Source organism: Eumetopias jubatus, unplaced genomic scaffold, assembly GCF_037043125.1.
Source record: "Eumetopias jubatus isolate StellerSeaLion01/CBP00866 unplaced genomic scaffold, mEumJub1_p1.0 scaffold_3, whole genome shotgun sequence".
NCBI lineage: Eukaryota > Metazoa > Chordata > Mammalia > Carnivora > Otariidae > Eumetopias > Eumetopias jubatus.
This window is the reverse complement of record NW_028274809.1, coordinates 91,951,479-91,964,083: the sequence shown is the minus strand read 5'-3', so window position 1 is coordinate 91,964,083 and position 12,605 is coordinate 91,951,479. Positions and strand designations below refer to the sequence as shown.

The 12,605-nt window shown below is 39.3% G+C and overlaps 1 protein-coding gene across 1 annotated transcript in view; it reads left to right on the top strand.

Moving 5' to 3' along the window:
• Positions 1-12,605, top strand: part of THSD7B (thrombospondin type 1 domain containing 7B) — a 763,227-nt gene that overhangs the window by 232,392 nt on the left and 518,230 nt on the right. Inside the window, exon 4 of the mRNA XM_028101331.1 lies at positions 4,612-4,781. Coding sequence (XP_027957132.1) covers positions 4,612-4,781 — 170 coding nt within the window. The remainder of the gene's footprint in view (positions 1-4,611; positions 4,782-12,605) is intronic.

The following is a 12,605-nucleotide window of genomic DNA, read 5'->3' as shown; positions in this document are numbered from 1 at the left end:
TTGTTCCTGACCCACTTGGCCCAGCCACACTTGCTTCTGTGATGTCCTAGAAAGTGCCAAGCACTCGTCTTCCCTGGGAACTTTGGACATGCGCCTCTCTCTACCTAGAATGCTCCCTGCCCACCTATTCCTGTGTTCATTCCCTCCTGTTCTTCAGGATTCTGAAGACATCCCCGGTCATGGCACCGAAATAGCTCTGTGGAACTGTGTTAAGTGCTGGAACAGGGTTGGTGTGTTGTGAGGAGATGTTGGTCCAACACCTTCTCCTCATTATCTAATGCCATGTTATGTATGATGCATTTCTGTCTGTCTGCCCCACTAGAAGGCAATCTTCTCAAGGTCAGGAGCTTTGTCTTGCTCACTGCTGTGCATTTCTGTTATCTGAAATCTTGCCTGGCACATAGTTGGAGCTCAGGAATTACTTATGGAAAGAAAGGATGAATGGATGTGTGGTTGCATAAGTGATTCACTTACTCTTTGGGCAGGCCTATTTCTCATTCTAGGGAGTCCTGTCTTTTAGCTCTCCCCTGCCTGCAGTCTCTCTTACAGATCTGCATGTTAAATAAAATGCCCTTGTATAAGTTGTTTTCACTATGTATTCAATATTGAGTTATCAGCATTTCTTTTTCTCAGAGGTTGGGAGCCCCAGAGTGGCTGGCAGTATGCTCTCTCACTAATAATGGGCATATTGGAGTTTTCACATGAATGGATCATGACAAGTTTACCTAAGATTCAGAATCGCCATGGAGCAGTGTGGAGAATTTGATTTCAGGCCTCTTTAAAAAGTTGTCTTCTATAACTCTTAGTGGGAATTTTAATTTTTACAATTAGAGACTGTTTTATTTGGCTTATATATTATTTCTCTTTTTAACTTACGGTTATATACTGAAAGTACTAAATTTGACCCTATGTAACCACAGTGCTGTAATTATAAATTGGCTGTAAAATATTCTCAAAATGTATTTTTTCTTTGAGAGTGAAAAAAAAATATATTTTGGCAGTGTCAAATATTATCAGTTAGTTGTCACTGACAATATCTTTGTCACCAACAAAGGGAGAGGGAGGTTTTTGTTGTTGTTGTTTGTTTCTGTTTTTGTTTTTTGCTTCAGTCCAGAGCACACTTCCTCAGAACAAGACCAAGATTTACTTGTCCTCGTAATGGCTGGGCAGGTAGCTACCTATTGCCAACTGAACTTATTTTCTATATCCCTTGATCAAGTTTCTTTGGTTTGCCATTCACTATTTTAATCTATCTGTCATTTCATTAAAAAGATGTGCTTCAGAGTCAGATAAATCTGACTTTGAACCTTGCTCTTCCAATTACTTATATGATCTTGGAAGAATTATTTCTTTTTTATTCCAATTATCCCATCTGTAAAAGGGGAAACCAAACTTTCCTCATAGGGTTTTTGGGAAGATTTAATGAAGTTACATGCTTAAATTTGTCAGTGCAGTACCTAGCACAGAGTAGGCATGCAAAAGGTATTGGTTATTGTTATTATTACTTGGAGGATATGTCATGATACTCTAGGAGCTCAAATAAATTAATCCTTGACTATTGTGTTCGGCCAGAACATTTGAAAAAAGCAAATGGATCCTACACATTTGTAGGATGAGCACTGAGTAATGTCTTTCATTCCATGGCTCTCTTAACACACTTGAGGCATTTCCATAGTGGATTTCAAAGTGCCGTGTACCCACAGGAGGTAGGACTCTGGCCTTTGAACTTCCCATACTTCCTTCTTAACCAAAGGACAAAATGAGGGTGTGTTGAAAGGCTGCAGAGTTGGGAGAGAGAGGGTGGAAAAGGTCTTTGACAGGGACTTCACTGTTGAAGAGACTGTCCCAGGCAGTCAGGAACCCAACTTGTCTGGGGCTGGAGGACCACTGCGGTAACAGCTTCTAAAGGAGAAAACGAGTACCATTAGCCAAGAAGGCTCCTTTGATTCCTCATTCTGTCAGTCCCTGGAGACACTTTCCCAGGTTGAGGGAGTTCGGGATGTTCAGGTTTCATGGTTGCGGGGTGATTTGTGACTAAACGTAGGTAATGCTTTTGAAACAAATAAATAGGTTGAGGAAAGACTGTGAAAGATGGGCAGTTAAAAAGGAATATAGAAGTCCTTTCCTGGTGAGCATTTTCCCTCTGCTGCTTGCTGGGCAGGTGTTTTCTCTGAGGTGGTAAACAATTGAGATAGTGATAAATGCCTTATATTTCTTCAGAGAATTTGTCATTTGCCAGTGAATAGAATTTGGGTGTTGTTGGTTAATGAGCTACCGAAAGGGTTTTTGTTATTTTATATAAAACCATAGTCATTAAACTTTTCATTTTTCTCCCTAATGACTTCCAAAATTCTTCCATTGCTAATTCTTCTAGGGTCACAATAAATTAATTAAAAAAGCTATTTATACAGCTTGGCCCAGTCCTTTCAAACAAGGAAACAAATTGCTGTGACTTGCTATAATTCTGAATTCTGTGTTTCTTTTATGCTCTTTGCTGAATTCTGGTTGTTGGAAGTTAGGCCATGATATTCCTGGATCTCTAACATTAGGACTTGATGAAATCAATGAAATCCTCATACATAAAATGTTAGTGTGTGTGTGTGTGTGTGTGTGTGTGTGTGTGTGTGTGTGTGTGTGTGGTGTGTTTTCTGTGGAAGCAAGGAGCAAATGTACATGTAGATAGATATAAGCAGAAAGGGAATTAGCATTTATTGAACATTTGTTATGTGCTGTGTTCATCATTTGGCTTTATTATACCCATTTTACAGATGAGAAAACAGAACTGGGCCAAGGTCACATGTGCCTAGTAAGTGGTAGGGCATAGGTCCATTGAGCTGAAAATAATGCCTGTTGTCTATACTACACTGTTCCCCTTTTTGCCTACCTTATTTGCTAATTATATCATAGGAGTTTCCTACTCAGTTGCTATATCTGACCCCCTCCTTAATGGCCAGGGAGCTCTTCTGCTAGGCAACCGGTGGAGGAAGAGGGTCCAAAGTGAGCCCTTGGTAACCATCCCCCCCAACAAACCCTTACCCCATTGCACCTTGCCCTGGAATACAGAGCCACCTGCCCTGAGACACTCAAGCCTTCTGCTTGAGTGACCATGAAGAACAGGGTGAGAACTTTGAGTGAGGAGAAAAGGCTTCAGACCTCTGGAGAAAGCCTGCCTCTGGGAAGAACCAAATTTTTCTCAGTCTCTCACGCCCAGGATCTGGAAACAGATTATTGTCTGTATTTCCTGTCTAAGCAGGACCTACACTCCGAAGTTTTGCCCTGCCTACTGACTAAGCTTCCAGCCTTGGAGGACCACATGAAAATGAAGTAGGGAAGCTGAGGGCGATCAGTTGTATCACAACAAACCCCAAAGGATTGTCCAAATCCTTTTCCCACCATGGGATTTTCATAAGACTTATGATTGTCAGCTCTCAAGCTTTTTAGAGTGGTGCCGTGCATTGTGAAGGAGTTTGATCACTATTAGGTTTCTTAGAGATTTGCTTTCTTATTTTGGTGTCTGTGACTTGATTTCAGGTTTACACTAGTTTCTGAAAGGCCAGGGTTTTTGTGACACACACTTATTTTTATTTATTTATTTTTCCTTTTAAGCAATCGCAAAGCTGAGGAATTTTTCCTCAAATCTGAAATGGGACAGCAGTTATGAGAATGTTCTTAGGTTTTGTTTATTTTTCTAGAAGTTAATGAGACTGTGGGTATTTATGAGAATGCTGTAGGGTTCTCTTAATGCTGTGGGCTTGAAGAATGTTGTAATAACCCCCAAAAGGAAATTCTGTCTGAAATATTCTCCAGGTCTGAGTGCAGTGTTGTTATGGTTGTTTTGTTTTCAGCAAGCTGTGTACAAACTCTGTTGTGTTTTCTCTCCTTGTGTGTGTGTGTGTGTGTGTGTGTGTGTGTGTGTGTGTGTCTATTACTATGTATCTTAACCAGTTATAACCAGGAAGATATATTCCTAAATCAGTTTAAATAACAATAGTTCTGCGTATATAAAAAATAACTCATTAGTTAAATGTAGTGACACATTGTTAACTCATTTTTAATGTGTGTGGCTTCATCCCAATGGGGTCAAATAAATAGAAATACTTTCCTATATCAAGAAGGTTGAAAAGTTGGTCATCTCTATCCATTTAAAACCATGTCTCCTCAACTTCACACATTCACACACTACTACTGTACTAATTTCAAAAGGCTGACTTTCACATAGTCATCCAGAAGTCTGTGAAGTGATACCCCATGACAAGGTCAGCTGCAACGGAATAGGCTCATCTGGTTTCCATCTTCTTCCTCAGATTCTTCACTCTCTTACGGCTTCAGGGCTGAGACACAACCCCTGTTTATCCATATTTCCTTTCTTCACTCCTCTCATCCCATACCGCTACCATGAGACGCTGCTGGGATTTTTTTCCCCTTAGGAAATAGAAGGGATTTACTACCCAAAGCCAATCGACTTTTTTATCCTTAGGTGAAGATTTGGCCCTAGAAGAACAGATTATTGCATATATTTGATGTTATGACTTACATTTTCTTTAGAATCTATATTTTCCTTACTTGTTCTTCCTCTTTTAAATAAATCAAATTTCTTTTAAATAAATCCAGGTATTCCTGGAGGACCTCTGAATGGAAAGAATGCCAAGTCTCTCTTCTCCTCGAGCAGCAGGACCCCCACTGGCATGTGACGGGACCCGTTTGTGGAGGTGGGATCCAGACCCGGGACGTATACTGTGCCCAGAGCACCCCAGCATCCACCGCACAGAAGGCCAAGGAAGGTAGGCAGCCAGTTCCAGGGACAGATGGTGCTGCTGATTGGAAGGGAAATCAACTCTAACACCATCTCCTCATATTCTCCTTGATATAATGAACCCTCAGCCCTCACAGATTTAATATTTGTTTTGTCGAGAATTTGCAGATCAGTCCTAAGTTTTGCTACTTGGAATAATTGGGAATAGGTAAAAATAAGAGCAATAATAATAACGTCAGCCTCAAAGGATCATTGTGAAAATTAAATGAGAAAATATACCTAAGCGCTGTAGCAAAAATCAATGCTACCAGCTGAGAGGGGCTGGTAGGCTGGAGTGAGTCAATTGGTCACGAATTAGTAGCATTCTTTTTTTGTTTTGTTTCGTTTTCTCCCAAGAAGGTTGTTTGTATGAATTTGTGAATGTTGGAATTTCAGACATGTCACCTTCAAATGTCGAGGATCTAGTTTTACTGGCAAGTTTCAAATAATGTGAAAAGGCAAAGAGAAAGGAGGCAGAGGAGGAGAAACAACTTTTCTCCACATTAGGCTCTCTGATAGGCAGGTACAATTTCAGCAGGAGTCCATTTGTTCCAGAGTTTAAGACGGTGATAACAGATAGGGACTGAAAAACTGGGCCAGATTTATTTAAGTCTATTGATTGAAAGCCAAAAGTGAGCAATAATGCTTCTGCTCTGGAAGAATGCTTGGCCTGTCCCAGCCGCATCAGAGGACATAGCAGTGCCCTCTGCAAAAGTAGTCAAGGTGGGAATGTTTTCTTGAGTATGTACATAAATCCTCTACTGTAGAATTTGGTTATAAAGGCATGATGCAAGCTTTCTTGGCATGGAAGTGCATGCATTTTACCCTATAAAGCTTTTCATATCAGGTACTTTTTTTTTGAGTTTATGTGACATGGCCTCTCAACATTCCAGAGGCGTCTACGACCATAACCTTGGATAATTCACCCTCTCACTCATAGAGTCTTTATAGATCTTTACAAAATCCTTAGTGTTTGCTTGAACAATTAAAGTTACAATGTTTCATTCAATTGTCTTCCTTATTTAACGTCACTTTTGAAAAGTGACAGTTTACATATTTTCTATTCCAGGGTAGAACATGACTATGCTTACTTCTCTGACTTTGGAAAAGCAGAATTTAGATAAAGAACTCTAGATTATTCTTTCAGACCTTGGTAATTGTTTAGTCTAACTCTCTTTCTTCCTTTTTACTATTGTCTGTAGTACTAGGGTTTCCAGGGGTCAGCAACTGCATTAAAGACATAGTATAGCCTACTACGAACTTGGTAGGCATTAACAAAGGCTTTATTTTGCTCTTGTGGGGAACTGAACAGGAAAGATTGTTCGACTATTACTTTCTATTCTTATAAACACCTAATTTCCTACTGTTATCATTTATAGATATACCTTGACACATCTGACAACATGAGAATTTCTTCTTGGTTCAAGTTAAACATAAGAGAACAATTGAATTGCTATTGTAAGGGACCAGTGAATGTGTTTGCCCAATTAAAGAGGCCAGATTTAAATGTTTCTAACCTTTTCTGCTAATGTAGTAACAAAGGCCAAAATTAGGGTCGCCTGGGTGGCTCAGTCGTTAAACGTCTGCCTTCGGCTCAGGTCATGATCCCAGGGCCCTGGGATCGAGCCCCGCATCAAGCCCCGCATCGGGCTCCCTGCTCAGCAGGAAGCCTGCTTCTCCCTCTCCCACTCCCCCTGCTTGTGTTCCCTCTCTCGCTGTGTCTCTCTCAAATAAATAAATAAAATCTTAAAAAAAAAATAAAGGCCAAAATTGGTGACAGGTTTTGCATTTCAGCTTTTGTGAACATTTTTTTTTTTTTTTTTATGTTAGATTGTAGAGAGAGAAGGAATTTTAATAGCATTGATTTTGGAAACTCTTTTCTCAATGACAATTGACTTTCCCACAGGTTAATTTTTCCTCAGACTCTAGGATACTCTCTTCAATCTCTAGAGTCAAATTGCTTGACTTTTCTTCCCTATAAAATCCCACCATCCACTCTGAGTTTGCTGCTCTGCATTTCAAGAACCCGATCTTAGAGAAACACAACTCTGGGGATAACACTACCATCACCACCCATGAATCAAAACCAAAACCAAAACCAAAATAAAACAGCAAACCAAGACCCATTTCATAGGTCTCTCATGCAATAGAATAAAATAGAATCTAAATTCCAGAATGTGGGGGAAAAAAAAACCCCTAAAGGAATGCTAATTCTATCCCAAGTGCCTCCAAGTCTCTTACATAGGCTGGATGCTGAGGTAGAATTCTCTGTTAGTAACTTAGACATCCCAGTCCCCATTTAACCTCAATTCATGGTGCTTATAGAAATGGCATAATACCTATGGCATATATACCTAGTTCTTTTGTTCAGTGTTCATGTGATGTTTTAAATGCAGCCAAAATGGTGCTGTAACAATCAATATGAGAAGCATTACCTGTAATAGTAGGCAAGCCAATAGAATTGGGAATGAAAATGTAGAAGAGTATTTATGATTTTGTTTACCAGTTATTGTTGTGGAGAGAATTGTGTTTCTCATGTATAATTCAGAAATACCAGCAAGAGTGATGCTTACCTGTAAGTCTAAAAGTTTGGTTTGGTGAGACCATTTTCTTCTTGGTCTTTTCTCAAATGAAATTAAAACCACTCAGCTTGCATTCAAGCATCATTTCTCAGGAGATAAAGCATTGAAATAAAGAACACATCTTCAAAATCTAATAAAGACTGGGACATAGATATTTTCCATTCATGAAAACATGGCCTGGAGACTGAAATATCAACAAATATGAAGTGAAATGACATAGAGATAGAATGTATTTATATGGTGAGGAACCCCCCCCGAAACAAAAAAAAAACCTAAATAAAAAATTGGGGAAAGGTGTTGGTGTGCTTGCAATTAAGAAGAACATTTCCTGAATTTTTTTCTTATTTCAGATTCATTATTTGGCATTAAATGGACACAGCTCTTTTAAGGATGGGACACAGTTTAGCTTTGAGTTGTTAAATGCATTAGTTGCTTCCTACACTCCAGTAAGATTAAGTAGTTCTTAAAAGTCCTACATCTTTATCATGTTGGGCCCAGAGTTGACATTAAGGAAGTACATGGTCAGAGAAGGGAATGTGTCCTGGAATGTTAAGTAGTATATGGAGACTTAACGTATTTTGGGTCTAAGTAGTATATGGAGACTTCATATGTTTGAGTTGCAGGCTTTAATTTTGACCTGTATAGAACTTTGATAAGCCACGTGAATGTTGTTCCTCTCTTCTGGGTCTTTATATTGTTTATAAATATATTGATTTGGTGAGTAAAAAGTGGATGAAAAATCAGTCTTTTTTTTTTTTTAATTTTTTTAGTAATTCATTAAGTGCCCGCTATGTTTTAGGCTGTGTACTAGACACTGGTATGATGAAGGTGCCTTTCATTACTTTATAGTTTTTTTAAGTTGGAACAGCAATTGAACTAACAGTTATGCTATAGTGTCATAAGTAATGTGATCATTATATATATAATATGGCTAAAACCATTTAATGATGTCTGAGGGTTATCTTCATAAAGGAGGTAATGCTTAAAGAGAGTTTGTAGGATCATTAGGAAAGAATGTTCTCAGTGGGGGCAGAGGGGACATATGGAAAGGAATGGAGACATTTGTGTTCAGTGGTGGCACGTGAATTGCTGTGAGGGGAGCCCAGGGAATAAGGAAGTGACAGTGACACTGGAAATCTAGGCTTTTGTGCTATCCTGGAGGTGAGATTTTGTTTTTGAGATATGGGTACAGCCTTTCTTTCCCCACTGCAGGTTTTTAAGCAGAGAAGAAATCTCATATTCTTAGCTGTCTATAAGAATGCATAAATGTCAGTATACCAAGAGAATTCTCGGGAGCGCTCATGTCCTACTTGCAAACTTATCTGATTATCCAAGAAGTTTTTGAGATATGAAATAAAGTAATTTACATTATGAACAGATGAACAGATTTTTTAAGGGGCAATTGAAAGAGATATCTATTCCACCATCATTTGAGGGCCTATCTTTAGAAATTGGTTTTAAAGTCAATAAACTCATTTGGGTATGAGAATAAAGGTTAAGGAAAAAATGCTCTTAGAACTTCCTTTAGTGTTGACTTTTAGAGGAGAAATGGGTTAACAGCATTTTTCTCTCACTTTATGCTACAGAGAAACAGAAATAACTGGATTAATAATTAACAGCAGGCTATTTGATGGCAGTTCACATGAGACCAAAAGATAGAAGACAATTGTAATCATTCTCCTTTGGAAACATCCTCAATTATTGGATGTTGGGGTTATAGCTGTAGGAGAAAGTCAGTATATGTATACTTCAAATAATACATATTTATATTTCAAATATTCTCTCCAAACATTCTCCCCAAAGTGTGAGAGCTGAGAAAAGTTTAGAAAAAGAATATTAGATATTTAAAGGCAATTAGGTCACCGGAGCCTAAACTGAGATTGGTTTCTACTGGTTCCATTTCATTGCTTATGTATCTAAGTTTAGTCGGTTTTTTATTTTTAATCAAGTATAACAAACTAATTTTAGTGTGATATGGCAAATGTTTGTTGAATTACAGTGCTTAGCAGAAATATTGAAGAGTTCCTGCTTTACCACTCATTAAACTGTCAGGCTGTTCTTGACATTAAAAATGTCTTATTTAGCTCAAGATATAATTCAGATGATTGAAATGGGAATAGGAGGGAGCTGGCCTGGACAAACGATAGAGGTGGGATATTTGAGGAGAAAGCCTAGCATTAAGTAGAGGCTACTCCTGGGGAAAAAAAATGACTTGTGGAAAAATGGGCCTTTTAGACAACACGTGAGTGAGTCCTGCTTAATTTGATTTCCTGAAGAGGAAGAACGCATGTGCTTCTTCATGCAATATATTGTTATATATTTTTTCAAAGTCAGCACAACAAAACTGATGATTCATTGCCCTGTGCTACTGAAACCAAAGCTTCCACCATCATACAGGAGCAAGATTGTCAAGGACCTAGAACTAAATGCGAGTTTGAATTTTCTAATTCTTTTACCAGTGGTATTTTAGCTTTGCTATTCCTCCTGCACTAAGCCCATACCCCTGTAAAACACATCACTTTTTGCCTGATATCCAGTCATTGGTATCATTGTCCTTGTCACACATTAGGCTATAAAGCCCTTGAAGGCCATTCTTGAGGTCCTACTTTGTATTTCCAAGTGCCAGAGCCCATCACGTAAATAGAAAATTTCAAATGCATATGGAATTCAAAATGAAAAGCTCATCAAGTGAGAGACTGATATATTAAGTTTTGTTGGGTTCTTTTTGCTTTATGGAAAGCACAGAGAAAGAAATTGCTTTACTGTTAAAAAAAAAACCAAAACGATCTGCTGTTTGGATATCAGCATTCCTTGCCAAGCCCAGGTGGTCCAGAGGGCCTGGAATGGAATCAGGTAAAATAGAATATCTGAGGATCATGAAGTGATGGAAATGGTCCATGGGGAAAGATTGAGAAGGAGTGCAAAGGAGAAAACAAGGAGGGCCGCTGGGCTAGGGAGGTCTGCTTGGACTCAAACAGTGGCTTTGCCGAGTGATCTTGGCCTGTGACGCTAAGTAGCTGATGTCTGAATAATTTCCAGAGTTAAATATATTCCTCTTGTTCTCCAGAGAAAAAAAGATTATAGAAGCCGTAAATGATTTCAAATTATCTACGTCCATCTGTTTTAGTTTTGATCTTCAACAGTCTAGGAAGGGAGATGTGTCAGTAAAAGAATAAATACATAAGTGACATAAGTACCCTAGGAGAAAATGAAGATTTTAGGGAAGGAGAGATTAAACCAGTGGGATGTGGGGAACATAGGGTAGGTTCATGAGGAAGAAAACTTTTACATGGACATAAAAGAAGGGCAGGTGTTTAGACAGGTGTTCATGGGAAGGCGACAGAATCCCAGGTGAAACAAACCATTGGAGTAAAGGCACAGAAGTAGAATGTCATAGAACATACTTAGAGCAAAACCAGGAATGAAGTTGGACATGAATATGGGGCACCTGAAGGTAAGTGCTGTGGATTTAAGGTAGTCAGGCGGAATTCTAGGCTATGGGATTAGGCTTTATAATGATCAGACCATGAGATGGTAGGAATTAACACTATTACCTTCTTTTCCCTGTCCAATACCCTGAGCTCCAACAATATGGAACACTTTCTTTAGCTTTCTAGGCCTTGGGAGCCAGTGTCTGTCTGACCACTGACCACTATCCTCTGTCTCCCTCTCTACGCCCCCACCTCCAATACAAACCTCTTCCCTGGCTCTGGCCTATCACCTGGATCAGACCTACTTAACAACTGCTCCTTCTGGGAACCTTTAGAGACCACCTAGGGTTTCTGGTCCTCAGTGGTCAAAGCACTTTGTCTCACTCCATTGCAATTGCTTGCTTGTGTGCACCATTAAGCGGGGTACTCTGCAAGGTCAGGGGCCGTATCTGTTGTTCATTGTTGTTTCCCTAACACTCAGCACTGTCTCTGGCACAGAAATGATACTTGAATTGAATTCAAGCTCTGCCCCTTCTCATATTCCTTTCCACCTTCTTTCTTTCTCTTGGTTGATGCTCTATAAGCATGTAGATCTACTTTCAGACTTGGATAAGATGCCACACTGTGATGTGTGGGCTCTGGCTTCCTGAGAAGCTGAGGGGCTAAGGTGTTGCAACCTGGAAGTGGAGGAGACTTAGCTCCTTAAGGCATGAAACTTCACCAGAAGGAAACAGGATTGAGGAGAGAGCCAGGCTATTTCCAGTGCACCTGTATTTTATTCCAATATATTCTTGCAGTCCTTCCAGAGAAATTCTGTTTTCCAAATACATGAACCTGCTATATATCTGTGTGGTTTAATGCAAAATGGTAGTCAGCACAGTAACACATCATCACATAGCATTTCTTCATATTTTCTTTGCTTCGCTCCTTCCGCTTTCTCTCCATCACTGCCTCCTGACCTTGTACCTCCCAGATGAAGTATTAACACCTGAATTCTCATTGCAGGCTCTGCTTTCTAGAGGGCTCAGTCACAGCAAAACAATGAATATGTGTCAAATGAAAGAATGAGAGACACTGTTTTTAAGGATTTACTCTACTAGTCTAGATGAGACCTGGTACCAGCCTGTAGTATGACGGGGGCTGTAAACAACACTTCTTTTTGTTTTTTCTTCTTCTTCTCTCTTCTCCCCCCAACCTCATTTTTCTTCCTCTTCTTTTATATATTTTTCTCTTCCTCATCATCCAATTTTTTTTCATTTCTTCCCCTTCCTCATCTTTTCCTCTTTTTTTCATCTTGCATAAATCTTGAGAGCAGCAACGGTTTTAGTAGCTGTGGTAGACGACAGCAGCAGTTAGCACTGTGCCTGGCCAAAGGCAGCTAAAAGCTCATTGGGTATTTCTTGAACAAATGAATAAACCCTCTGCATATAGTCTTACCCTTCTGTCTTAGGCATTTCTTTTCACTTCGGAACAACTTTTCCCTTTATTTCAGTTGTTCATATAAACCTGGACTTCATTAATGAACAGTTAGATTCTCCTTTTCAGGGTAGAAGATTGCATTTAGAAAAACATGCTGAGACTAGTGCATTTATAATCTTTACTTGGGTGTCTTACTAAACTTCATTTTGTCAGCTGGATTAGATTTTTCATGAACACCAAGCCAAGAGGTAATGAGGTCCCTCTTGGCAGTGCAATTTCTGAAGCAAAGTTACTCCTTCCAAATCTATTTCTCCAGCCTTGTTGAATATGTGAATTCCCCGGCAAGGAGGATATAGAAGAATCTTCCCCTTATTGTCCAAC